Source organism: Solanum verrucosum, unplaced genomic scaffold, assembly GCF_900185275.1.
Source record: "Solanum verrucosum unplaced genomic scaffold, falcon-dt-bn FXZP01000252.1, whole genome shotgun sequence".
Taxonomy (NCBI): domain Eukaryota; kingdom Viridiplantae; phylum Streptophyta; class Magnoliopsida; order Solanales; family Solanaceae; genus Solanum; species Solanum verrucosum.
In genome coordinates this window covers 7,584,246-7,611,868 of record NW_026019988.1, presented here as the reverse complement: position 1 = coordinate 7,611,868, position 27,623 = coordinate 7,584,246, and the positions used below count along the sequence as shown (strand labels likewise).

The 27,623-nt window shown below is 29.7% G+C and overlaps 2 protein-coding genes across 2 annotated transcripts; both read right to left on the bottom strand.

The window, feature by feature from the left end:
- Window positions 1-3,451: 3,451 nt before the first annotated feature.
- LOC125818824 (putative Myb family transcription factor At1g14600) lies at window positions 3,452-8,216 on the bottom strand. Its single transcript, XM_049498343.1, has 6 exons — window positions 8,031-8,216; window positions 7,826-7,902; window positions 7,707-7,743; window positions 7,057-7,264; window positions 6,089-6,287; window positions 3,452-3,905 (listed from the first exon to the last, which is right to left on the bottom strand). Exons 1-6 carry the CDS (start codon window positions 8,155-8,157, stop codon window positions 3,624-3,626), a joined length of 930 nt encoding a protein of 309 aa, XP_049354300.1. The 5' UTR covers window positions 8,158-8,216; the 3' UTR covers window positions 3,452-3,623.
- An 18,328-nt stretch (window positions 8,217-26,544) lies between these two features.
- LOC125818971 (NADH dehydrogenase [ubiquinone] 1 beta subcomplex subunit 7) lies at window positions 26,545-26,917 on the bottom strand. The gene has a single exon (XM_049498478.1). The coding sequence runs from the start codon at window positions 26,851-26,853 to the stop codon at window positions 26,551-26,553; it is 303 nt and encodes a 100-aa protein (XP_049354435.1). The 5' UTR covers window positions 26,854-26,917; the 3' UTR covers window positions 26,545-26,550.
- Between the last annotated feature and the right edge of the window lie 706 nt (window positions 26,918-27,623).

Here is a 27,623-nt window from a genome sequence, read left to right as displayed (position 1 = left end):
ATCTAGTTTTGTCAAAGTGTTAGCTCTTCATTAGTGGCTCATTTTGTGCACATATTAATTAAATTAACTAGACAAGAGCTGTAATGAATTCATTCATAATTTCTTTCATCGAAGAATTATAATATTATATGAAAATTGTTATTTATGTATACAATAATAATTACTACATCTCTCGGCTTCTTCTTGTATTTTTTTCTTATATATTGAATTTCCTAAGTGATAACGTTCGCTCTGTCACACTTCTAGAAGAGTTTAGGTGACAGTTTTTATCTCAAAAAATCTCAGGTAACTTTAACTCTCGTTTGAACATGACTTTTGAAGTTGAAACTTAAAATGCAAATATTGAATTTTTGTAATCGTTTTTTTGAAGATTGAAATTGTGTTTGAACATGTATGTTACATGATTTTTTTAAAAGTTATGCGACTGAAATTATTTGAAGATCAAAATTCATGATTAAATAAATATTTAAAAATATTTTTTAAAAATGTATAACCACCATATCTATATAAAAAATATATTTACAAGATATCAACCTTTACTACAACTAGATAAATGAGATATTGATGGTTATTATAACTCCACGAAACAAGACTCATATTCACAATTTCAAGTTTACTAAAAGTCTTTACTTATTTTTCATCACATTTCCATGTTTAATATATTTCTTTATATCACCTCTAAGTTTTGTTATTATATACATATAAAAAAAAACTAGAAATACAAGAAAGATTATCTTTTGGCAAAAAATCATATTGAAAATATCAACACTATCATATATTCAGTGGAATTTTGGAAGGATAGTTTGTACTCAATCTTATCCATTTCGCGTGAAGATTGAGCGATTGTTTGTGATAAACCTTCAGCTCAAATAAAACAAACAAAATCGGGTATTAAAAAGGAAATATAGTAATAATAAAGAAGCCATATTGAAAATTATGAATAAAAAAAACAGTAGCAACAACATATAATACAAAAATCGAAGCAAAAAAGTCAACCTATAAAATTGGTAACTTTTGGATCGTCCGATTAAAATTAGTATTTTTTTTAGAACACCAAAATAACCCACGGTCACTACTATATATTATTCATAGCATACCATATGATTAAAAGCTAGGGTGGACGTAATGCTTACCTTATTTCTGAGGAATATTGCATGTCAAGGTTTGACAAAATTGTAAGTACTTTTCCAAATGTACATGAACACCAAATTAAAGAGTATGTATAATTAATTATAATTCATGTATGTTGCTAAATTCAATCACTATCTTACCTAATTTGGTGTCTCACTTGGATCAAGAGTCAAAAATCATGGGCCCTATTACATTCTATTCTTAATTTAATGGAATAATTATGGCTTCAATTAAACACTTCAGTCAATTGATTTACAAAATATGTACAAAATGTATGATTATACTAAATATACATATACTTATATGCACTATATACTTTGATAGTATATATATTGTATATATTTTGAGCATATTAATAAACTAGTTGGTCAAACAATATATATTCATAAATTTTCGAGAGGATGGTATCAATAATTTATTGTTGGGAAATTCTATAATATGGGTATTAATATTTCTAAGTAAGTTAATCTATAAGTTGTTGTTACTTACAAATTTCTCTTTTGTATCTGCCACTATATTTTTGCATTATATATTTTGCAGAAAATAATTATACCAGTCATTATTTTTTTGTCGTGATAAAATAGAGAAAACATATGATAAGTTGAATTTTAGGAAAGCTAAACATAAATGATCAAGACATCAAGTTACTCATTTGATATCTGCATGTACGGGTGTTCACGAGTTGGTTTGGGTTGATTATTGATCAAAATCAAAATCAAATCAACTTAATCGGTTTTAAAATTATTAAAACCAAACCAAACCAAATATAATATACATTTATCGGTTTAGTTGTTTTCGATTTTGGTTTGGTTTGGTTCGGTTATTCGGTTATTAACCATACATAAAAATAAAAGAATCAATTCATTCAAAACGTGAAAAAAGTGACAACAATCCATTCAAACGAAAAAATAGTTAGAATGACTGGCATTACAGAACTTTGGATAATTAAATTTACTGAATAAAACTTCAAAATTCACTATTTTGGCATAGAAGGAAGAGACAATGACATTTTCAGTCCCACAATGAATTTCCATAGACATTTATATACATGAAACCAATAAGAAAAATGTTCTCACGTTGGACATTTTTTCTTTCATAAGTAAATTATAAATAAATTTTGATGAAACATCTATAAAATCTTTAAAATTGTTTATGAATATAATATATTATGTATGTATAGTAATAAAATTTATGTATATAACTTGTTGGTTCGGTTCAATTATTTTTCGATTTTTTTCGAACAAAACCATAACCAAACCAATGACTATCGATTCTTAACAATCTAAAACCAAACCAAATCAAAACCCAAATTAAATCGGTTCATTTAATCGGTTTGGTTTGGTTTGGTTTTTCGGTTTGGATCAGTTTTTATCCAAACCATGAACACCCACATCTGCATGATAGACGCCGATTCAAGATTTAGAAAAGCTAAACATAAATGACCAAGTTACTCATTTGATATCAGCATGATAAACAACGATTCAAGATTTAAAATTTATGAATTACATTTATAACAATTCTTGATAGAAGCCAATTCAAGATTTAAAATTTACTCCCTCCGTCCCTATTTACTTGTCCATATTTCCTTTTTTAGTTGTCCCTATTTAGTTGTCCATTTTGACAAATCAAGAAAGGACAACAAATTTTTTCCTATTATACCCTTATTTACACTTCTTGAAAATTGTAAAAGTGTATATTGTTTCCCTCCAATTTATTTCACTTTAATTCAAATAAGTTATTGTAATTTTGAAGTGAAAAGTTGTCATAAGGGTAAAATTGTAACTTCACTGTGCTAATCATTGTTGCCTTAATCTGTGTGCCATTTCTAAAGTGGACAACTAAAAAGGGACGGAGGGAGTATTAATTATATTTATAACGATTCTAAATGATACACAGCAAGATAGCACAAGATTATTTTTCCTTTTTTCTTATTATTTTTTTCTTAACCTCTCTACCCTACAAAAGAAAAGTATACTTACATTCTACCTTTTTCAAACTATATCAATAAAATTACGTTGAACATGTTATTGTTATCGTCTTAAATCTTACTTTTTATACCAATTCAACAAATATGTAAAAAAGAAATTATTTTCCAGTTCATGATTGACAAAATTGTACATTAATATGACTTTAGTATTATTCATTTTAGTCATAAAAAAAGACAAAAGTGCAATACAACACCATCTTTAATGTTACAAACAAAACAAAATAATAGTAAGACAAATATGAAACCCTAGATTACTCAAAAAGACATAAAATATAAAAATTACATAAAAGTTACAATACACTCAACTTACTGAAGTGTTTCTCTAATATCAACATGAACAAAAAGACAAAAAATAATAACCAAAAAAAAAAAAAAAGATAGAGAGAGAGAGAGAGAGAAACACTACAGTTAAAAAAGTAAAAATTCACCCCTTAATATATATAAAGACTAAATAAAATCTCAAAATTTCACCTAAGGGGGAATTTAATTTTCTTGTAATTAAGTTTCATAATGCAATAGATAGATTAAGATTAACATTTTGTTTTTCAGATGAAGAATGCCAAACATTCAAGTTTAAGCCTCCTGAGTATGAAGAAATTGTTTCACTAATCTCACTTATTATGGACGATGCATTGCTTCTCTGAGTCGTAGGACGATGCAATGAGAGAGACAACGATAATCCACGTTCATCCTCCTCTTCTTCTTCTCGAATATTATCTATCTTCATCGAGCCCTCAAATTTGAATCTCTTTGATGAATCCCTACTTGAATCTTGTGTCTTCAATACCTAAGCAACAAAAAAATTGATGTACATACTATCAGTATAGTTTAACATGTTAAACTAAGTAGATCATTGATTATCTAAACATTGTTCGTTTATAAAGGTTTAACTTAATTGTAAACTAACATATTTTGTAATGATAAGATATATAGTCCAACCATAAAGAGCAATATAACTTATGATGTCAAGTACATAACTTTCGAAGGATCAGATATGTACCTAATGATTTATTCTAAAAAGTTTAAACAACATAGCTAATAATTTTGACCTTTAACTCTAACTTGGCTAAAATTAGAGATTATTTTTCTTGGTAATGCCACAACAAATGTTGTTGAATGTGAATTATCTTCTAATAAGTCCAAAAGCCAAAAGGTCTATTTTTATTTAATGTTATATGAAGAAAATTTTCAAATATCTTAATGCACTGCTCATTTTGTGAAAAAAAATGTACCAAAAAGACTACTCATTACTTATTAAATAATTATGGTCCACCAAAATAAATGCACTGCTGCTTTCATATTTGTTGTACCATACTATATGTATTAAATACCACTTGGATTTTTTTGTTATAATATAAGATCTCAAAGAGATTTTGAAATATTCTTCAATTTCCCTTCCACATTTGCATGGTTTTCTAAATGTACTATATGTTAACAACCATAAAAAAATTTGTCAAATGCTGAGGTTACTGTATGAAGAAAATACAAAAACTTAGGTAGTATAGAAAGACTAATTAATGTTGGAATATAATTGCCAAGCATGGAAATTCCATTTCCCTATCAACATGTTTATTCATGTCAAAACATGACCAATGCACAATAAATACTCTCAACAACCCATCCAACAAATAATATATATATTTGAAATTTTATATCTAATATCGACGTAGATATATTTGAACGACCAGATCACTTAAAAGTTATAACTATTGGTAAATATACATAATAAACGAGATAATAGACCTATAAAATGAGGCATGCAACTCCCATGAAACAAGAATTAGCACTACAAAATTTTAGTAGCTAGACAGCAAAAATTCGTCGATAATCCTATTTATCAAAGGATTAGCAACAAATTATGTCAACTATCAGCACTTCAGCGACGAAGTTCGTGGCTAATTCCACTTTTTTGTACTTATTATTATGTTGAAACTTGTTAGTATTAGTTTCCAATTTTTAAATTTTTTTTTGGTGGGGGGGGGGGGGGGGAGGCAATGTATCTAACCATACTTAATTTATTTTCTTCTTAAGGAAAAAAAAAACAATTTAAAAAAAAAATTATTAGAAAAAAGTAGGAAAAAACAAGAGAAGAGAAAGCAACATTAACTTTATCTGTCAACTACTTACTAGTGTACCTAATACCCTATAGAATGAAGACTTAATAGGCTTTGCCAGTTGTAGACACCATGTTGAAGATTCAAGCAAAGAATTTACTGGCAAAGTTAGACAAAAAGAAGAAAAAAAATTTGAAGTATGATGTATGACTAGAGTTGGAACTTCAAAGTAGACCAAAATTAAATAGTATTCCTTTTTATTTTCGTCTCAATTTATGTGACACTTCTAAGCTTTTTTTTAGAGTTTATAATTTGACTAACTATCAAAACTAAACTAGATTATATAAACTCAATACTCTCTCCATCCAAATTCATTTTTAGTCTGTTTCAAATCGTATGTTACATTCCTATATATTGAGTAAAGATTTCTCTATTATCGCTAATAGAATGATTTATAATCACACAAATTTGTCAAATAACATCTTATACTATAAATTTCAAAAAAAAAATCTTTTTTTCTTACACTTTGGGCTAAGTCTAGCAGTTTCACATAAATTGAAACAAAGAAAATATTATGAGATTAAAATTCTGAATATTTAAAAACTAAACAAAAAGAATCATACGTAAGCATATTCTTCGTGCAATAAGATATGTTATATGTTAAAATGTTGATCAAATTCTATATTTATATTTAAAAGTCCTCTTTATTATGTACCTGAATTCAAAATCTATAAACTAAAAAAATCTCGACTCCACCTCTAATAACACAAATAGTACACTCAACCTTATGTTATAGTAAAAAAAGCTGCACAAAGGAAACTACCCCTACTATTTCTACTACTACTCCTAATACCAAGACTTATAACTAGCAGTTTAATTTGAACAAACAAATAAAAAAGTATATTGGGATATGTACCTTGAAAAATTGAGATTCTTGAAGTTCATTGCTTGTTGTAAGAGGATTAAAGATATGAGTAGTACTATTGCACAATGGTTGTGCTGCTTCAATTTTCTCATCTGCCATAATACTATGGATATTATAATCATTTCTACTGTTGTACTCATTGCTCACTGCTTCACGTATTCTCTGGCTGCTGCACCTCTCTATTCTAGCCCTGTAAAAAATAAATTCATCAAACAAAAAGTTGTTATTTTTCAAGTTACTAATGTCACTTGTTATCTATAACTCTTTGTTGCTCGAATTCTTTAAAAATATAATTGATGTGTGTTATATTTCTAAAGGATATGATATGAGTATGGTAATCTTTTTTGGAGAGTTCGAGAAACATGATTGACAATGTATGTAGAACTAAAGACTTTTTTCATGGTCAATGTTATTTGACGTGCGAATGCATTTTATGTGTAGAGTATTAAAAATATTATCGGATGTGTATCAGATATTTTTAAAGGATAGGAGTATGTATTTTTTAGGATTCATTATGGGTGAGACAATATTTTTGGAGGGTTTAATATGGGTGCAACCACATTTACGAAGGGTCTGAGCAATATAACTATAGTTATATTTTAACGGGTCAGTTGGTTGGTGGTATGATATAGACAAGAATATTGTATGAGATTATGTTATCTCGTGGAATATATGAGATAAACTATATTACTATTTATATTAATAAAAATAATTTGAGACTAAATAATATCAATTACCAAACACTGAAAAAAATAACTTCAAAAATAATTAGAGATTATTATTCTTACCCCGCCGACTAAAATTTCTTTTAGATTATCAATATAAGAGTCTGAAAAAGTTTAAAAGGAAAGAGAATAATGCCATATCAAAATTCATAAATGCAAAATCCTTTTTTGTTTCTTAGCAAAAAACCACTTTATAACATGGGAAACTGAGGCCAACAAAGAGTACAAAATCACCTTTTTGTTGGTTGAACACTGTTAAAGTATGGTGTAGAATCTGTTCTCTCCATATTGGGGCTGCTGCTAAAAGATAATGGATATTGGTAAACCAAAAGCTTTTGTTGTTCAACACACCCTTCATCTTCTTGTTCTTCTTGTTGTTGATAATGACAACCAAGATCCTCTAAAGACTCTTGTTTTCTTGGTTGAATACTCATTCTCTCTGCTATTTGTCAAACACAACAAAAAATGTTAACGATTAGAGTCTATCAGAAACAATCTTTTTACTATCACAAGTCAACATCTCAATACATCACTTGTGGAATTATCCTGAGTCTATCAGAAACAATCTTTTTATTCCCACAAGTCTATGTATATTGCAATGTATTAAGATGTTGCTCGTGAAATTATACCGAGTATGTTATGATGTATTGATAATGAAAAGAACCATGCATTCATTGGGAAAGAAATAAAGGATATGCAATAAATGAAAGTGAGATTATTTCCACAAACATGCTTTACATGTTAGATATGCACAAATGTGAAAAAAAGCAAAGATCAAGAAAGTCTAATAGAGGAAACAAAAAAGATATGGTCAATTAATCCATAATGAAAGAACATTTAATATACTACTAGTATAGTATAACAATGAACATTAATATATATACCTTGCTTGTTGACATCACTCTTCATGCTTCTATACATCTGTTTTCATGTAAACAAGTGTTACTTATAATAAAGTCTTGAACTTTACAAACTTTATATAAAAAAAAAAAAGATCTTTAACCTGAAGATGGCTTTTGACATGAGAAATAGTAAGTCCTCTCACATCCATCATTTGAAGAACAAGCTTAGGAGTAGCCTCTATACATATATTAGCACCAAAACAAAAAGTCAAAAACAAGTACGACAATGTTATGTAGAATGTAAGCAGGACTTACCACTAACTCATTCGATAAAAGAAGAGAAAATTAGTGAGTTTAAAAACTTACTGTCTTGGCCACCAAGTTTTTCAATAGCATGAACAAAACAATGATGAAGATCAGGTGTCCATCTCAAACGTGGAACTTTTGATCTTATGTATTGTCTAACACCTCCATTTCTTCCACAATTTCCCATTCTCTTTTTAAGCTCAAATATCAAAAAGGGTATCTTCAAGACTCCTTTTTTTATCACAAAAATCACTTCAAATTCCAAAAGGGTATCTGTAAAACTCCTTTTTTTACCTCAAAAATCACTTCAAAATCCAAAAGGGTATGATCAAGACTCCATTTTTACCTCAAAAACCACTTCAAAAAGGGTATGCTCAAGACTCTATTTTTACCTCAAAAATCACTTCAAATATCAAAAGGGTATCTTCAAGATTCCTTTTTCCCACAAAAACCACTTCAAAATCCAAAAGGGTATGATCAAGACTCCTTTTTTCCCACAAAAATCATTTCAAAATCCAAAAGGGTATCACCAAGACTCCTTTTTTTCCACAAAAACCACTTCAAAATCCAGAAGGGAATAATCAAGACTCCATTTTTACCTCAAAAAAACTTCAAAAACCCAAAAGGGTATCTTCAAGACTCCATTTTTACCTCAAAAAAACTCATCAAAATCCAAAAGGGTATCTCCAAGACTCCTTTTTTTCCACAAAAATCACTTCAAAATCCAAAAGGGTGTCTTAAAAATGATTTACCCAAGTTCTTTTTTTTCTATATAGAGGTCGAACAAGAAGGTGATATTTGAAGTTAGAAAAGAGTAGGTATTTTGGCAATCCCGTTGGAAATGTCTAGGTTTAAAGCAACAAAAAAAGGTACAATTATTACTTTTACCTGTAGAAAGAGAAAAAAAGAAAGATCACGAGAAAATGAAATTCCTTGTCAAAAATATTTCACTCTGTCTATATATGTATTTTGTTTTCACTCTGATAAAGAGAAATGATTACAAATATACAAATAGTAGAAGCAACTGATGCGCTGATACTTTGACTCTCTTCGCTTTCTCATCATCACATATACCCACCCTACATATTACTCTCGTCGTTTCATTTTTAGTGACACCAATATTACTGCACATTCGATATTCAATAATTAATAATTAATAATTTAAAATCAATATCACCTAGTAGTAAATTTTGATTTGATATAGTATTTAGTAATATCATATTGAAGTTGTAGCTGATTGCTTCAATTATTTCTATCTCTCTATGAAGAAGCATGATATTTTAGTCCGTAAACTTATACTAATGAGTAATGAACATGTTGATATATGATATTGATTAAGTAATAATATGATATTTAGTTTCAAATATCAAATGATACTGATGTCTTATACCAAATTTAAATACGAAAACTATAAGGGTAAAAAGGTTGTGGGATTCGGTAATTTAATTTTTGATATTTTATGCCGAATTCTATGCAACAATATATGTCGGAAATCATATAAGACACAAAATTATCACGTAGAACATATTGTGTTTATTTGTTCAATTTTAATATCTTTCTTTTTAAATGTATAATTTTATGTGTTTTTTAAGTATTTTTTTTAAATTCATTTTTGTATTTTATTATATTTTTCGTATTGTTTTTAAATATTTTATAATATTTATTTATTTTTGAAAAATGATTCTTTATTTCGTATTATAATAAGACAAGTAGACCGACATGATCAGATGTACAAGACACCACGTTTTACTCAATTGGATACACATTTGGTTTATTCAATTAAATAAATAAAAATATCAGTATAAATTAATGTATTTGATCAATAATTTGTCTTTTAAAATAAATAAATTAACGACTATCAATTATAAATGCAGTTCATAACATTAAGATAATCAAATAATTAACATTTATATTAAATTACATTTTAAACTCTAGTCTAAATAGAATGGTATTACATAACAAATTTTATATATACGATTTAGATTATCTGCTGAGCGATGCATAGTTATTATTATCTATTTCCCACCTCAATTTCATAATCATAATTAGACTAACAAAATGAAGAATAATTTAATTAAAATTAATTTGAAAACAACCTCAGACTATACACCATCAAATTTTGTGGTAAAATTGTAAGTAATTTTTATAAGTATTCATCTATCTTTAATCGAGGTCTATTGACCCCCCCACCCCCACCCCCCCTCCCTTTCCCTCCATCTCCATGACTCCACCCCTTTCAAATGTGAATTTAAATTACTCTAACTTCAAAGTGAATATAAAACACTACGTAGAACCCCCCCCCCCTCCCCCTCCACTCCCACCATGGCTCCACCCCTTTTTAGATGTGAATTTAAATTACTTTAACTTCAAAGCGAATATCAAATACTACGGTCTACGTAGAACCCCCTACCCCATCTCCGCTCATTCCACCTCCACTTTTCAGATCTGAATTCAAATTAATCTAATCTCAAAGCGAATACCAAACACTACATAGAACCCCCACTCCCTAGATTCAAGGTCAAAAGAATCGAAAACAGACTCGGAAATAGAATTTCCCCCCCCCCCCCCCCTCCAAGAAAAATAATAAATAAAGTTCGAGGCTATTATAAGGAAAAATATTCCTTCTGTCCAAATTTATGTTTTGCTAAAAAGAATAATCATATTTCTATGATTCGAAATAACATAACTTAAATTTTCTTTATCCCTAGATAAAATAATTTATATTCATAAAAGTGGTCAAGAAATGTTTTAAATTGTAAATTTCATATTTTTTATTTTTTATATTAAATCAAACGATATCACATAAATTACAACATATGAAATATTAGACTCAAGAAAAAATGGTCCTTTTTCTTTCTTTTCACAAAGTCAAGACTCAAGACAGACAAAAGTCAACTTTACCTAAAACAAAGGCAAAAGATAATAGAAAGAGTCCAAACAAAGAAAAAGTCATCAAAGGACAAATAGAAACTAATCAATGAAATCCTAACCGTTCAATAAATATCTCTTATTGGAAATCAACGGTAGAAAGACGAATAGAGAGTGAGGACAAGATGGTAAATTAGTCAAAAGACGGATTTGTTAGCCGGTGCCAATTATTTGAAAAATCAAACTACCCATTAAAAAAAAAAGCATCCTTATTTTCCTGCACTTTAAATGCCAATGTTGAAATTTTTCCTAATAATAATCATATAAATTTCCATTATTTTTTTTAATATTGCATATTATTTGCTATAACATACTTGATCCTATCATCTTGTTTTCAAATTTGCCACTATATTATTTGAAATTGTCCAATATTTATTATTCGTTAAGCTTTAGATTGAGAGTAAAACAATGGTGTATATTTAGAATACTCTATTATATCATTCGTTACACTTTTTGTTGTTGTTTTTCTTACTTAGGATGTGATATTACTAATAATACTATTTTTATCTTTGCAGGGTGGAGTTATAATAAGCAAATTCTCTACTCAAAAGAAGTATAATTAAAGCATGATCGCAAGGAAAACGGCAATAGCAAGATGAATAGCACGTAATAGTAAAAAAAATGAAAAAAGCAACATACGCAAAGACTAATTAATACTGCTAAACAAGGAGATCTAGAAGATGAGAAGAAGAGACTAACCCCTGCCTTTTCTGCATAAAAATATGACAATACTAAGCTACATACTATCCTTTTATTATAATTTTTGATATTTATAATTTTTTATCTAGAGTCATATTCACGTTAAGATGAAATATGTCAAGTTAGATCTAATTACCTCCACTTAATCTTCTTTGGCCTACTTAATTTTAACTCTCCCAAAATATGTGTCATACAACAATGTAGGTTTAATCATCACTCTGTAGAACTTAACATCAAATCAGAGTGATACATTGTTATCACATAGTACCCCTTTGATCCAATAGGATGCGCGACATAATCAGTAATCTCTTTACTTTTTGGAGTATAGATTCTAGATACTTGAAACTTTGTCTTTTGTGACTTGTATATTGATCTTCACTCTCGTATATACACTTCATATGTTACAACATTAAACTTTTACTCTAGTCTCTAAGTACTTCATTTTAGTCTTGTTCATCTTATCATTACCTTCAGTCCTCCACCATGCATCTCGTTGATCAATATAATATCATTTGTGATTTGTGAATAGCATATATCACGATACCTCTCCTTAAATATATCATCATTTGTGATTAACATACATCACGATACCTCCCTCAAATATATCGATCAATTGTGGATAATTTATAAACTTTCATGTGCAAAATTAATCTATTTATTTTCCTAAAAAAGTTAATAGATCCTTAATCAAGGTTAAAATTGTCATTTCAAGCTATATAAAAAGTAGTGTTTCCCTAAAAGGGGCAGTAATCATACAGTACTTTTATATACCCCTTGTATAAAATACAACAAATACAAAAAGCCATTTGTGCATTAAATTCTTCTTCCAAACTTTTCAAAGAAGAAGCCAAAATATTAAAATACTGTAAATATTTTTTTGAAGTGACTGGAAAGTGAATTATAGGGATTAACAAAAGAAAAAAAATATACAGAGGGGTGGGTGGGGGGTAGCGGGGGCAGAGAAGGAATGATGGATATTCCTGGCTTTTTGCAGAGAATGGAATGATGCAAAATTGGAAGAAGTCATAAAGAAGAGAGAGTCAGAAAGACTATTTTTTTTTTACCCCAAGGATTTTTCTGATTACTTTTCTCCTTCCGTCTCAGTTTATGTGAACACCGTTTAATTTAGAGAAAAGTATTAAAACATCTCTAAATTTAACATAAATTATTAGTATTGTCTATAAACTACTGACAATCTTTAAGACAATTCTTACTAAACTTAGATACGTCCCCCATCTGCCACATGACATAATAAGTGATATCAAACTCTCATAGGAGCATGAGACTCTTAATTAAAAATCGAGAAAAATGATGAAAGCGCTCATAAACTTCACGAGAATTTAGAAGTGTATTTCATTCATGTTGCAAAATTTGGGTAATATTTAAATTCAGTTAGTCAAATTCTAATAAACTTAGACACAACTCCGATCTACCACATGACATAATAAATAGTCTTAAACTCTCATACGAGCATGTGATTATTAAAGAAAAGCTAAGAAGATGTTGCAAACACTCCTAAATTTGACGAGAATTTAAGAGTGTATTTCACTCATATTGCAAAATTAAAGATATATTTAAATTTAATTAGTCAAGTAAAAAAGTGTTTTTAAAACTCTTATTAGTTAATGAACGAAACTAATAATTCGTGCTTAATTTATGAATGTTTTTACTACTTTTCTGATTAATTTAACATAATGATATATATATATATAAATGGAGCACTATTTTTCTAAAAGAAAATTTTAGAATTAATTTTTTTTTAATTATAAAAAATAACATTCTTTTGAGACAAGACTTGGGGAAAAAATTGCTATATAAGATGAAACAGAGAGGAAAATATACTTCATAAGGTACAAAGGACAATTGATATTGGCAGTGGATTAGCAGTCACATGACACAACACTTTTTCTCTTTTATATATATTTAATTTTCATGTTTTTTTTTCATTAGTTTTAGCATTGCTTTAAATTGTATTTCCTAAATTAAGAATCTATTAGAAATAATCTACCTATTTTTAAAATAGGAGTAGTAAATCAACCTACAGTCTATTCTTCTTAAATTTAATTTATGAGATTACATTAAGTAAATATTATGTTATTATTTTTTTTTATTTTTTGTTGAATATTTAATATCGCTTTAAGACATCAATTAATATTGAATTGTATTAACAAGGTCCATTGGAAGAAGAAACAATTTCATATTTTTCCTAATTTTGAAGGCTCAAGATCAAAGATTTCTAATTAAAAATAAAATTAATTATATTCATCTCGTCACAAATATGTTATTATAGAAATATTTATGTACATTCATTCTTTATTTTACCTATAGTGCATTCGAAAGACACCAATATTATATATTTATTGATTTTGTTATTATAAATATGTGCACGAGTTATTTTATCAAGAGGGTACTTTTTTTTAAAAAAAAACAATAATTAAAAAAAATATTCAGAGAAGCTTATATGCACTTTAGATGTTTCACCCAATACTTTATTATATATGTCTTTAATTAGCATAAATATCGTTTAGCTTCACTATCAAATTTTAGACAAAGTATTTTTCTAAAGAAACCACTTTTTTTTTCTATTAATAAAAATACTTATTTGTTTAAATACATCAACTTTTTAAAACAATCACTTCCATTTTATTTTATTTTTTAAAAAGACCATTTAGTTTTCTTAGAAACTTAGTCAAGTAGGCTAGAAATTACTTGAGTATATAGATAGTAAAATCAAGTCCAATGGGTTATTGACCAGCTTATTTATTAGTTCAATTCATTTCAATCGATTAAAATATAGGTTAATATGTTATCCAAATTGACTCATGAATTTTTTTGTCAAAATATTTTAAAAAAACTATTTTTCAAAAAAAATAATCTGATATGTTGTATATAACAATAATAAAGAAAAAAAAATAAGGTACTAAAATAGCCTAAAAAGAACAAGTAAAATCATTAAGTTTGGTAAAAATTGAGTTGGATTGAGTCTTGACCCGTAATGTAATTCATTACTTAACCATTTTAACCCAACTCATTTTGAACCAAACAAATATTGAAGTGAGTCTTGACTCGATTGTTGTCTCAACCCATTATGATTCGTCCAAATTTAACTCAACTCGTCCAATTATCACCCCTCGAACTAATTTTTTTTTTTTTTTTTTTGTGTATATTAAATTTTTAACACCAATATTTAAGATTCACCTATTTTATTGACCATTGGATACTCTATGTATGGTAGGACAATTGATTGCAGTGAGAGTAGCCACAGATCATCAATTTTTTTTTCTGCCATAGCCATAGCCCCATATATAGGAGTCACCACTCTATATTCTAGGCAATTGTCAATATTGACAAATTTGAAACAAAGTTATATATATTCTCATCTTTTGATCAAATATTCATAGGGATGATGATAGTGTATCCTACTATACTTTATTTATTTAACATTCATTTATTGATAGTTGTGATATTTCAATTAACTTGCCTACATCTGGAGTAAATAGGTATCAAGAAATTTCGTCCACTAAAATTAAGATAGATTATTAGAAGAAATTATTAGTGTTTCTCTCTGATCTGTTAAAAATTTGAAACATGAGATTTCATGGTGCTCAATCGACTGATCACTAAGACATTGCGACTGTTTATTTCTCTCTTTTAAAAAAAAAACTTTAGGAAAATATCGAAACATAACTTTGCATTGTGTCAATAATACAAGAACAAATTTAATCATATTTCGATAAATTCATGAAGAAATACAATAACATATTTTGTGTATTTTTATAGATGTTGTTTAAAAAAAGATAAGATGTATATATACAAATTGTATCATTGTCTTTTTTATTTTGGGTTTTCCACTCTAAATCCAATTTTAACTAAATCTGAATTCACACCGAAAAATTCCACATTGAGAGGTAAAACACTCCCTGAGAAAGACTACTATGTACCAGCGTGATTTGAATTAGTTCAATCCTGAAACTTCTGGTTAAGGACAGAGGATTACTTATCAATCCACCACAACCGTTGTTGATGTATTGCTATTTTCTGAAGATAGAAAAATTGTTTTCAATAGCTCAAAATAAATTGAAAATATGTCAACTAGGGTTTGAAGTGTAAGTAGGTAGGGTATATATATATAGGGTTATAGGGAAGACCATGATGAAGGTATAGTATATTGTACTATGTAGATTAGAGCAAAAGGAATGAAATGAGTTAAAGAGAATAGAATTACAGGGCTACCTATTTGATCAGAGAAGATCTAAATGAATATCCATCTTGATTCTTGAATGCATGCTTTCTACAGTGTGACAAGATATATCCTCCACACCACACCTACCTAGTTAACTTTGCCACTTTCACAAATGTATTCTTCTAGTGGACTAGTTTTTGGCTTGTTACACTTTGCATGTAGGAGTACTTTCTTTTAAGGGTCGCTTCTTCGTAGCTGGTTAAAGTTATATAGTTTTTGAAATATTACACTTAGTTGAATGTAGGAGTACATTTTTAAGGGTCGCTTCGTAGCTGGTAAAAGTTATATAGTTTTTGAAATATTACACTTAGTTGAATGTAGGAGTACATTTTTAAGGGTCGCTTCATAGCTGGTTAAAGTTATATAGTTTTTGAAATGTTACACTTAGTTGAATGTAGGAGTATATTTTTAAGGGTTGCTTCGTAGCTGGTTAAAGTTATTAGTTTTTGAAATGTTACACTTAGTTGAATGTAGGAGTACATTTTTAAGGGTTGCTTCGTAGCTGGTTAAAGTTATATAATTTTTGAAATGTTACACTTAGTTGAATGTAGGAGTACATTTTTAAGGGACGTTTCGTAGCTGGTTAAAATTATGTAGTTTTTGAATTGTTACACTCAGTTGCATGTAGGAATACTTTTCTAAGGGTCATTTGTAGCTGATTAAAGTTATGCATGAATTAATTATAAAAAAAAAAGCTATAATTATTGTTAGATATAATATAATGATGAATATAATATTATTACTATAAAATTCTTTACTTATTGTAGTGGTATGACAATTAAAAATTTGTTATTGAGTATGATAAATCTATTAAGAAAATTATTTAATAACTTTAATCAAAAGATAATTTATCAATATTATTATCCTTTGTGTTTCTTTCCTAACTTTTTTCTTAAAATTGGAGATAGCTGAAGCTCATCATTAAAGAGAAGGATAATTTTGAAGAGAAAAAAAAAAGAACAATTAATTCATTTTGGACCATATAAAAATTGTCATATATATATACGAGTTTCTAAGTTCCAAAAACTAAATATCATATTAAGTGTGTTGAATTTATACATAGTAAAAGATAATTGCTATCCAACACGGTATTACTTACATATAGTTTAATACCCAAATAACTTAGCTTGTACCAAACTACTTATGTAGAATGTCACGTAGAATATATGTGTATCTTTGTTCAAATTTACACAAGTGAAAATGTCTGGTTAAGCACATCCAAAAAAAACATAAATATCAACTGACGTTAAATTAAATAAACGTTTATATATTATCCCAAATATAAAAGACACACAAAATCTTAACTCTCCAGTTTTAATTGATAAAATCTATTTAACCCATAGTCAGCATTAAAATAAGTTGGGGCCTTGGATGTTTGAAGTGTAAAATCTAATTAAGCTAGTTGAATGAGATTAGTCGATTTAAGACTAGAATACTCAACTATATTGTAAGTACCAAAAAGTAGAAAAATGTCATGATTAAGGGTTAATGGAGGAAAATATTTTTTAATTTTTTAAATATTTTGTTAGTCATTTTTTTAATTAATATTTCTCGAAGAAATTATTTTTTTATTAAATAAAAAATAACTTAGTAAAAATAGAAAAATAAATTCCACATTGATTGTATCTTCTTCACTCCAGAACCCTACTTGTGAGCGTGAATTTAGAGGTTAAAATCAGGACATGTGAATTTATGGTCTCTCTGTTAAACTAAATATAATTGAATGCTGAGTTATTTACCTAAAGGACTACCTCCCCACACTCTTATTCCTACCTCAACCTTAGTAACAATATTTATCTAAATTATATATAAAATATTTTCTAATACTTATTCATCAAATATAAAAAATAAAAAAGACTCACTTATTTTCCAAAAATCAAACATGAAGAAATATTGTTTTTTCATACCAAACATATCCTATGGAATCGTTTAGTATGAGAATGTATAATAATCCTAGAGTAAAATACATGGTTATATTATCATGTGTTAAGTTAAAGATAGTAGATAGTCATTAAATTATTTATCTCATAATTTATTTCATAGTGATAAAATAAATCACACAATATAAATAATAAAATAATTTATCTCAAAATAACGTATTTCCAACTAAACGAGCCTTCAATCAACAATGATTGAATATAATGGGGTCCATGTCCCTAGACTTTTTGTCCTCCAGGTTACAAAATTAGGTAAGATGGGATTGAAATTTTTAGTAACACAAAATTAAAAAAACTATATTTAATGGAAAGAACTTTTTTAGTCACATCCATGTGATTTGAAAATTGAAATATGCATAGTTTGACTTGATAAATTATTCCATTGCCTTCACATCTAATCTAAAGGTAAGCATTACGTACACTCTTTTCCTTAAAATTCTTTTTCATTTTTAGAAATCAAAAACATTTCGTGTTTGATATTTATTTTGAAATTAAAGATTCCAACTAGTTAAGTTTTAGGTTGTGCGAAATTGTTAAAAAGGAATTATCTATCCTACTATAACTTTTAAAAACACTTTCTTTAATTAAAAAAAATCCATTTTTTATTTGGCATTCAATATTTATTTGAGTATTCCAACTAATTAGGTTTTACATTGTGCAAAATTTATTAAAGAAAAGTTTTCAAACTTAAAGAGGTTCACAATTCGAATTCATAACCCTCAAAATTGGCCAATTGGACTTTTTCAAAGTTGAAATTTTACACTAGATAAATATGAATGAATTAATATTTTTAAATTTTAAAAAAATACCAATGATCTATTGTATGCCCAAGTCTTATTCTTCTAATTATTTTTTTTCGAAAGTTGTTGATTATTCCTAACTAATCGTGATGCAAATAATGACGAAAGTTTATTCATGTAGAAACAAAACATTAATAAAGCATGAAATAAAATAAAGTTATACTCCCTCCGTCCCATTGTATGTGACAATATTTGATTGGGCACGGAATTTAAAAAATAAATGAAGACTTTGAAATGTTTACCAAATTGCCCTTTAAAAAGTAGACTCACTTTTCTCTCTCCTCATAAATTTATTGGAGTATTATTTTAAGATTAAGTGGGACCAACAAGGGTAAAAAAGGAATTATACCTTTAAATACTTACCATATAAGGAAATGTGACATTCTTTTTGGGACTGACCAAAAAGGAAATGGTGCCACATAAAATGGGACGGAGGGAGTATTTTATTTTGAAATTTATTTTTCCTTTATCATACTAATCAGACCAACTATAGGAAGAATACAAGCATTTTCTTTCTATTTTTATATTTTTCCATTCAACTTTTTAGCCTTTAAAATTTAAAGTGTGAATAAAAAGTGAGAGAATGGAAAAAACTCTAATTTAACGCTTTCACACATTATTGAATAATGAAAAATTCCAGCTACCTTATGACGAATATTTCTAGATCATATGACAAAAATACATATAAAATTGTAAATAAAACTTTCACCTGAAGTTTATTGAACATGAATGAACACAAACGAAAGTAATCCTTTTTGCCTCGGGCTCAGCCCATGGAAATAATAACATTTTCGGTCACTCAAGTATATGTAAATTTTAAATTTAATTTTTGTGATATTTAACTAAACACATTTTACTTGTAATCAGTTGAAATGTACTATCTTTTTATTATCTCTTTGCTTGTGAAATTCACATAATTTTAAAAGCATTAAACATTATGTCATTTAATTATTCATGTGTTTTTTTTTTTTTTTTATATGTTTAGCATGTATTGCTACTTTATATTTGAGGATGTTTTAATCAAAGGTAGGAGCTAGATGTCCGAATATGGATTCAATCGAACCCAATAGGTTTTACTCAAACATTATATTTGTAGTAAGAAAATTCATTAAATATGTACAATACTAAAATTAAAACGTTATTTTTTAAAATTCAAAACTCATAAAGTTAAAAGCTTGATTCTGCCTCCGAGTATACTTTAAAATTTAGTTCAAATATAACATATTTCCTATATAATATAACCGAAAGCAAACACATTTAAATATCGAGTCATACTTTGATTTGTTTCTATAGTTGGAACAAATATGAAAAGGGTTCAAGTTTCTAAATAGGAAGCCCTTTTAAATAGGGAAAATTGTATAAAATAGCAAATTATTAATTTAAATTAAATGCTATAAATACAATTTCATTTAATTCTAATCCGTAGCAAATTGTTTGTCAGTCGCCTCTCTCCTAGCGAATCTCGCTCGCCTCTCTCACTTTATACAAACACAAATGTATAAATTGTGTTTCTGTTTGTAAAGTGAGAGAAAATTGTATATACAAATACATATATTTTCGTCTTATACACTTAAAATTATACAAATACAGATCTTCCCCTACCCAATTTTCTTTTGTGTTTCTCTCTTTCTCGCTTTATACAAACACATATTCTACAATTGATACGTATATGTATAGCGAAATATACATATTAATAGTCATTCGTATATGTATAGTGAATTATACAAATCACAAGCTCCATAGCAAACATAAAATTTGCTATGAAGAGCAATTATACAAACTATAGATATAACATACAAATATGATTTTTATGTTTGCTATATGTGAAAGTTGCTCTTTTAAATAATCGAGACTTGCTCAACAGAAAGATTTACATGCAACAAAGTCTCAATTTTGTGTATCGGGTTAAGCAAGCCCAACCCACCAACTTACATCCAGACAAAAAAAATATAAATTATAGGAACCACATATTATAAGTACTAAATAACATCATATCCCTTCTAGTTTGCTATTTACCAAAAATCCTATAAAAATGATGTTTGCGGTACCAAGATTCCTATAAAAATGATGTTTGCGGGATACATAACGTTGTGCACGGGATACATTAGGTTTGATACATTCCACATAGCGGGATATATAACGTTGTGCACGGGATACATTAGGTTTGATACATTCCACATAGCGGGATACATAGCGTTGTGCACGGCATACATGCGGGATACCTATCGTTATGCACGGGATACATAGCGTTTGATACATTCCACATAGCGGGATACATAGCGTTGTGCACAGGATACATAGGTAAATAAGGGATTTTTGTAATTTTTGAAATAAGTAGGGATAAATGGATATTAAGGTAAGTAAGGGAGTGTAGTTAAGTAATTTGTCCAAAAAAAAAAGTGAACACATAACACGAAAGATTTTACAAAGTAAGCCAAGACAAGAAACAAGAGTGTAACAAATGAACAAACAATAGGATTTTTCAACAAAGAGAATTCAATTGAACTCTCCCTTCATTGGTTGTAGTTCCACGATTGTGATATCGTCAATCCAGTAGTATATCTTTTCTCACTCAACTTTATTCATGAACTACCATATGAATTTGGTGTAATCACCTAGTGCAGGTTAGGTTTTACCAAATGATATTATGAACACTTGCATCCAGGAGCGCATTTAGAGGCAAAATTTGGGACATGTGAACCCATGATCTCTCTTTTTCGTACTACAAGTAGACTAAATGGTGCACCTAGTTGAAAATTGAGTTACTTAAAGAGGACTATTTTTGTTGTTGAACAGTAATATCTTGCATGAATTATGAAAAAAATGGAACAAAACATTTAAGCAAAAATATCAAACTGGTTTTAGAATAGCATAAAAATTGTTGATGAGAAAACATTATTTGCATTCAGGTAGAGGTTACAAATAGTTCACCATCTTTATCACTCAACAGAAATCAACTTCAAATACAAATCCACCAACTAGTATTTGACAATTTTCTTGGTTTCTGGAGACCTTGGCAATTTTTTCATCTTCCTGTGAAAACAATCACCATAGTTGAATTCAGATGAAGGAAAACATGATTTGGTAAAACACAAAGCGGAGTGGTTTGTCAACCACCATTAAAGATAAACCAACTTCATAGTAAGTATGAAATAAGATAACAAGTGGCTGTAAGAGAAGAAAATTATAACTGCAAATTTATACGAGATACACTTAAATAAGTCTAACAAAGGGGGTACTAGATGGATTAGGACCAGTTCACGCACCACCAAAATATCAAAAAAAGGAGCATCTAAGTGCTAAATCGAAAAAGAGAAAGTAGTTCAGGAGGTTGACCAACTTCCAAGAGTAAACATTCCGAGTGTAAGAGAATGTTAGAAGGAAGTTGAATGACCGTGCACCAGTTCTTATGGTCTTCCGAGGCTATTCAAGATTACCTGAGTTTTTTGTAATTTTACAGACTCCCAGAATTACTAGGTTTATATTTTGATTTGATTTGTTTAGAAGAGTTGGTAACACCTTGGTTCTTATTATGGATAGAATCTTCTCTTTCATCTATCCAAAGAGGAAAGACATAAAAGAAGGAAACAAGAAAGAGAAGAGAAGAAGAAAGAAGGAAGAAGGAAGAAGTCATAATTTTGCTCTAACTAAAATCTTGTTCCTTTCCGACTAACTGCTAAGTAAAAAACCAAAGATTGTGAGTTTTGAGAGCACTAGAGTAAAGGGGGAAAGGGCCATAGAAACAGTTGTGGAAATCTAATGGCCCCTAATGTTAGTTGTTTTACGCTGTTAGTTACACACGATGTAAGCCGTACTCGTGCAACCTTCAGACTAGAGGATTGGCAATATGCAACAAGTGCTTAGCATTCAATGGTTAAGTGGGGGATTGGCAGCAACCTATTTGCAGTAAACAGTGGCAAGTCAAACCTGGTCTTTATTTCTTAACAAATTCAGAATTCCTTCTGTTAAGTCATACACAGGGAAGGAGCTATTGAGTAGGTTGGCTGTTAGGTGAATGAGGAAATCAGTAAGGAAGGTCTGGAATACAGTCTCAGACTGTGTCTATTGGGTATTATGGAAAGGAAAGAATGTCAGATGCTTTACTAAGGAAATTAAATACTTACAGAAGATTAAGCTATAGATGCATATGGCTTTTGGCTTTTTGGTGTAGCTTACAGGATGTTGAAGATGAAAATAGCATATGCTAGATTTCATACTCTTTACAGGAATAGGAGCATGTACAGCTGGAACCCCTTCTTTATGTTTTAATATAATTACCCTGGAACCATCTTAGTGCTAAGATTCTTATTTTCACATGCATTATTTAACTGTTCAAACAAAAAAAGTGAAAGGGAAACTTTCGTCTCCTGAGTAGGGGAATTTGCAGGTGGAGCTTACCAGACCCATAAAAAGAATCCCTGGGCTCCATACATGTGGGCTATGTGTTAAAAGTAATACTAATACAGTAATTCTAGATCAGAAAGTTGTATGGCGGAAGCAAATTAGAGATGAGCACGACAAAGACAAAAAGAGAAGGATAGAAGGGAAAGAAATTCTAGGAATTCCTACCAGCGTCCTTTGGAATACCTGGGAATGATAAGGTTGCTGCAAGCTTGGCAGAACACAACAATGTACCCAGTGCAATCCCACAAGCTTGAACATAGAAAGAATTAGAATTTTATAAACTTACTTTTCTATACATCTAACAGCATCACCTTGAAAGAGTTGTATGACTTTTTCATTGTTTTTTGGAAATACCTCCATTCCACCTCGTGGAACAATAGAGAATCATTTGCAGTGACCTCTTCAAGGAGATAAAAATGAATTATTTCCTGTTATGTAAGGGCTAGACAAAAATTTTACATTTTATGATAATTATAGTTAAAAGAGTCTAAAAAAAAAGTCTCCAGTCTGCTCAAAAGGCTTGCAACAATAAAGTTGTTGCTGGACACACAACTGCCTATATCAATTGTGACATAAGTTACTACATGGTAATGAAACAAGACTTAGATATTCTCTAGTCAAAGTCACTTGCATCAGATGCTGCACAAATATAAGAAGCTATGATGCCATTTGCACTCCATGTGCTTAAAAGATAGGAAGCTGTTTCAGCATGTTACAAATGTCTTTAAGTTAAAAGGATATTGTTACTACGTGTCTACATCATAAAGAATCTTGGTTGATCCAATGTTTAATAATAAATCTGCATTTGAACTGCACAAGCTAGATAATGAAAATTTCAAGAATTTCAAATTAGGACCTTGACTGCTGATTAAAGGTACTCTACAGTTCTGCGCTCTTCATCCCCCCCCCCCCCCCCCCCAAAAAAAAAAAAGAGTTGTGTTTCCACTCTACCTTTGCTGTACCTTCCAGAAGAGAATGAGCCAAACAACCAAACAAAGTTGTACCAAATAAGTTCCACAATAAAGAGGATTCTTTTTTTTACAAAACAATCATCTCATTGCCCATCTATAAAGCTGAAACACCCATAAAACCCAGGAAATGTTTTAATCATCAGATCATAAAGACACCTCATATCTCAATTAGATGAAGCACGATTAGGAGAAAAACACTATTACTCACTAATCAGTCAAACCTAATAGCTATTAAAACTTAGAATTATGACTAAGTTCTTTGCTAAGTTACAAAAGTGAGATCAAATATCAGACAGATTCTGAAATTCAGTCTCAGGTCTGCACTTGCTGAAAAGGGTCAATGGCAATGAATCATCGCTACCGCAAGTAAACCTGGAGATCCTCACTATGATAAAAGAAAGAACTAACATCCTTGAAACTATAGATCATCAACTGTAAAAGAAACATTCAATTTCCTAAAGGAAAAGTTGATGACAAAATATATGTGACAATGGTGAAGAATCTCAAGATTTATTACTATGATCTCAATCAGATACAATGTCAGTTTCCAATAGACACATCGTGGACATGTTCTAGAACATACTGAACTCCAACAACTATCAGAGAAAATCCTTAAATTCCTAAAAGAAAAGTTGATGGTAAAAAGCATGGATATGTGAGGAATCTAAAGATGTGCCACCATAATCTCAATCATGCACCACATAATTTTCCAAAGAAACACTCCATTATGATCTCCTTAACTTTTATTCAATGCAAGACCAATAATATGCTGGATACTGAGTTTTGTTGTGCCCAATGCCCCTAAAATCTATTTATGTGATTGTGACTACGACCACTAGTATGGAAGGATAAACGAGACAACACTCAACTACCTAACTAACTTTTTTTTTTTTTGATGACAAGGGAAACCCGCAGCCGCTACCCTTTGGGTGTGCATAGGGTAGAACCCCTGCTCGTATGCAATAGCTCGCAAACCACATAGGAGAGGTAACCCGCACTAGGCAAGTCCGGTGCGATGAGCTCGACCCAAAAGGCAAACCCCTTGCTTTCACTGGCAAGGGGTTTCGAACTTGAGACCTCCAACATGGAAGTCCCAAGCCCAAATCACTGGACCACCCCGAAGGGTAATTACCTAACTAACTTTCTACCCTTATCTATGTGATTGTGTCTTTCATAACCTCTTATCTAAGGACAACTCCTAGGTCAGAAGTTGTGTCATGTATTGTCAAATCACCTCTCCCCAATAGTTCCTCAGCCAACCTCTACCTCTCCCAAAACCATCCATAGCCAACCTTTCACACCTCTGCACAAGGACATCCGTGCATTTTCTCTTCACATACCTGAACCATCTCATCCTAGCTTACCGCATCTTGTCCTCAATCAAGGCTACTCCCACTTTTTCTCAGATATCATCATTTCGAATCTTATCACTCTTAGTATGCTCACAATCCCAAAGCAGTGTAGGTGGGCTATATGAATAATCTGTGTCCATTACACTCAATTCAACAGCCTGTTTCATTCCAATACAAATAAATCTGTCCTAATACATATTGGAGCCCGAAAAGTAATCCTTAGTATCAACTCTACTCTATTCAAACTTGGTTCATTTCAATACTAAATAATCCGTCTTTTATTACAAAATCAGGAATTCTCTATATATTGAAGTTTATTGAACTCACATTTCTGCTTAAAAGGATATACGAATCTCCAAGATATCTCTTGAAGTAGAGAAAGGCAAAAAAATAAAAAACAAAAGCAACTTCTCCTTCCCAAGTTATATAACACACTCCATATTTTGGGACTACCAAAATGTTTACACGATTCTTCAAAAAAATAATTACTATATACTACTTTTTTAGAGGGGATTCCGATATATAGAACTTTCAAACTAACTTGTTAACTACTAATCCAATATTTTCACGTTTCTTCTATAATGGTGATGTCTAGGCTACTTTACTGCTTGTCAATTAAACTGCTGGGTACATGCTACCTTCCACCAACAAACAAAAAAGTACAAGATATCATTCCACCAAAACTCATACTTTTGTCTAGATATGACCCCTTGTTTCCTAGTGTCCATTGCAACTTTAGTGATGGTTGCATTCCAATACTAAAAACACTACCAGAGTGGAAACTTGAATTCTCTATCTACTTAACAATAACTTTTACTTTATTCATTTCAATACAACATTATTCGTCTTTTAGTAAAAACAAGTGAAATTCTTTAGATCTTTTGGTTCTCTAAATCCTACATGTATCCTTCCAAGAAATCTAAGTCAGTAAAATGCCAAACAAAAAAATAAAAGCTAAGATCTCCGTTCCAATTTGTATAACACTGTCTAAGTTATAAAAATGTTTGATACAATTACACAAATAACACAAGTTTTGCAATATTTAAACAAACTCGACAAACTACTATTTAATTCCTTCATCAAGTTAATATCTTAAACTATACATTCAGTCAAACACCATCATTAAAAATAAAACTCAAAGCAATTTGGAGTAAAATTGAAGCTATGAATAAGGAGATCAATTCAAACAATCACTATAACAATAAAGAAATCAAGTAGCGGTAACTGACCTAGATGATGGAAAAAACTAGACATTAGCAGTCTTAGGAATGAGAGGAATGGATTGATGTCCCTTTTGCTTCATTCGTGCTTCCTCTTCACGGATTTTCTGCATCTGAAGCATCCGTTCCATAACAAGCTCATACGCACACTTTTCATATGTATGGCGTTCATCCTCGCACTTCCATGGAAGATAAAATTCCGATTGCCGACACTTGTTCAAAGGGATCAAAAGGTGTGCGCACTGATCCCTATATGCTAATGGCACTTTGTTTTCCACCATTTCTTCTTGTGTTGCGATCATCTTCTTCGATGAACCGGGAACCTCCATTGCCAAATTGACTTTCGCTGTTCGATTTTGGGATTTTTCTCGGCGAATTTTCTCCTCTTTCCGATCGCTCTAGAGATTTGCTGTTGTGGTTTGAGAGGTATTGTTGGGCTTTTGGGATATTTTGAGGAGGTATTTGGGCTTTGGATGTTTGGGGTTGTAATGATTGGGCTAATCTTTAGGCCCAATAAAATTGTGTTTTACTAATAGCTTTTGGAATTTTTTTTCGAAAACTTACATAAAACTCATTAGTTTAGGAGCTAATTACTGGGCCCGTTTGGCCATGCGATATGATATCATAATATAAAATCATGAGATAAAGTTAAAGTTTTGTTTGGACATGCGATATGAAATTCTTGTGTTGTATATTTTCTCATAAACATAAGAATCTCATAAGTTGTAAAACTATTAATTAAATAGCCCAAGTTGTTTATTCAATCTCACCAAATAATCAAAAATTTAAAAAATCGTATAATAAATTATTACAAAGCTATTTGTTCTCCACTTAAGTAACTGTTTCATCTAACTTTAATTGATCAAAATTTAATTCAATAAAAAAAATTGAACATAAATTGTAGTGTACTAGTCTTTAATATAATCATTCCACATAGTACGGACAATCTCCTCACGTTGAACTTGCATTTCAACCAATATTGTTACTTTGAGGCATTTCTTGGTCAATATCATTTGCAACTATATTTTCATGCTCATAGACCATAAATTTTTCATCACTTTTTTGGTATTCTCGCAAATAATTATGTAACATTGTACAA

Bases quoted from the DNA above. Each gene is read 5' to 3' on its own strand.
- LOC125818824 (XM_049498343.1), bottom strand. From the start codon at position 8,157: ATGGGAAATTGTGGAAGAAATGGAGGTGTTAGACAATACATAAGATCA. The intron at 7,903-8,030 runs GTAAGTTTTTAA...ATATATGTATAG, and splicing joins AAAACTTGGTGGCCAAGACA to AGGCTACTCCTAAGCTTGTT. The intron at 7,744-7,825 runs GTTAAAGATCTT...ACATGAAAACAG, and splicing joins ATGTCAAAAGCCATCTTCAG to ATGTATAGAAGCATGAAGAG.
- LOC125818971 (XM_049498478.1), bottom strand. From the start codon at position 26,853: ATGGAGGTTCCCGGTTCATCGAAGAAGATGATCGCAACACAAGAAGAA.